This window comes from Elephantulus edwardii, unplaced genomic scaffold, assembly GCF_000299155.1.
Source record: "Elephantulus edwardii isolate Elephantulus edwardi_28Jun2011 unplaced genomic scaffold, EleEdw1.0 scaffold00075, whole genome shotgun sequence".
Lineage (NCBI taxonomy): Eukaryota > Metazoa > Chordata > Mammalia > Macroscelidea > Macroscelididae > Elephantulus > Elephantulus edwardii.
The window spans coordinates 59,279-60,554 of NW_006399825.1; the positions used below are offsets into that span (position 1 = coordinate 59,279).

Below are 1,276 nucleotides of genomic sequence, written 5' to 3' on the forward strand. Positions count from 1 at the left end.
ATATAGGCTGGTTTATTTGAAATTACGTTAAGTTTCTAGCTTTATAGATATTTTGCATAAAAATATTGTTCTGGAAAAGCTAAAAAACTCATGAAAGGATACAGGAAAATATTATCTGCATTCTAATCTTTTAAGTTATTATTTTGCTACTTTTAATTATTTTTAAGTTATTATTTTGCTACTTTTTACAATGTTTATATAGTTATAAAAAGATTCATTTATAAATAATTATATACAATCTTTACCGTCAGTTGTATATCTGGTTCTTTTATGTGTAAGCATAGCCTCTGGCTTCTCAGAAATGAGCTTTGATGCTAAGAATTCTGCTGCTCCTGCATCAAAGAAACTATTCCCAATGGCTTTATCTTTAATGGCCCAAATCACTTCACAACCTTCAACTTCATACCTGCAAAGTAAATTCAAGTTACTTATAAGAGTTTTAACAGATGCTGTTGTTATGTACAGTCGAGTCACTTGCAACTCATAGCGACCCTATGTATAACAGCTCTAAACCCTGCTCTATCCTGTTCCAAACTTATTATCTGACACACCTACCCCCATTACCCCAGTGACTGAACCAATCCATCTCATCAAGCCTATTCCTCTCTCTTGTGCTATCCCCCCAACCTCCCAAGTATGACATCTCTCTCCAAGTAGAAGTAGATATATTTGCCCCTACAAATAATAATTATCTCCTGACACAAAAGTGAGGAAAATATTTTAAGGAAAATAGGGAAGGAATGATTATAAAAAGATAATTCAAAATATCATGGTTGTTGAGTCAGAACCAACTCATAGCTGACCCTAAACTGGGTTTTCACTGTCTATTTGTCTCTTGTGTAGCAGCTGATGAATTTGAAGCACCAATGACTTGAGGCTTTTAAGTGAGTAGCACAATTCCCTATGGACCACACCACCAGAGCTCCCTATAAACAGGTAACTAAGTTACAAATAGAATAGTAAAACGAATTTAACTACTTCATTGAAAATGGCAAAATAGATGTATTGAACATCAGGTAAAATTTCATCATAATAGATAGCATTTCAAAGTGTTCCATTTTTATAACCTAGTGATTATGTGTAAACGGTCATTACAAAGACAGAAGAGGAAGAAAAGACCAAAATGGATGTCAGAAGAAACTCTGAAGATTGCACTGGAGCGCAGAGAAGCCAAAGCGCAAGGAAGAATTCAAGATACTAAAGAGCTGAAGAGGAGATTCCAAAAGGCTGCTCGGAATGACAAAGCAAAATACTACAATGAAATTTGAGAGGAGCT

General features: G+C 34.6%; 1 protein-coding gene across 1 annotated transcript in view; it reads right to left on the minus strand.

Annotated features, from left to right (window-relative positions):
- Window positions 1-1,276, minus strand: part of PYROXD1 (pyridine nucleotide-disulphide oxidoreductase domain 1) — a 47,479-nt gene that overhangs the window by 17,764 nt on the left and 28,439 nt on the right. Inside the window, exon 6 of the mRNA XM_006889061.1 lies at window positions 246-406. Coding sequence (XP_006889123.1) covers window positions 246-406 — 161 coding nt within the window. The remainder of the gene's footprint in view (window positions 1-245; window positions 407-1,276) is intronic.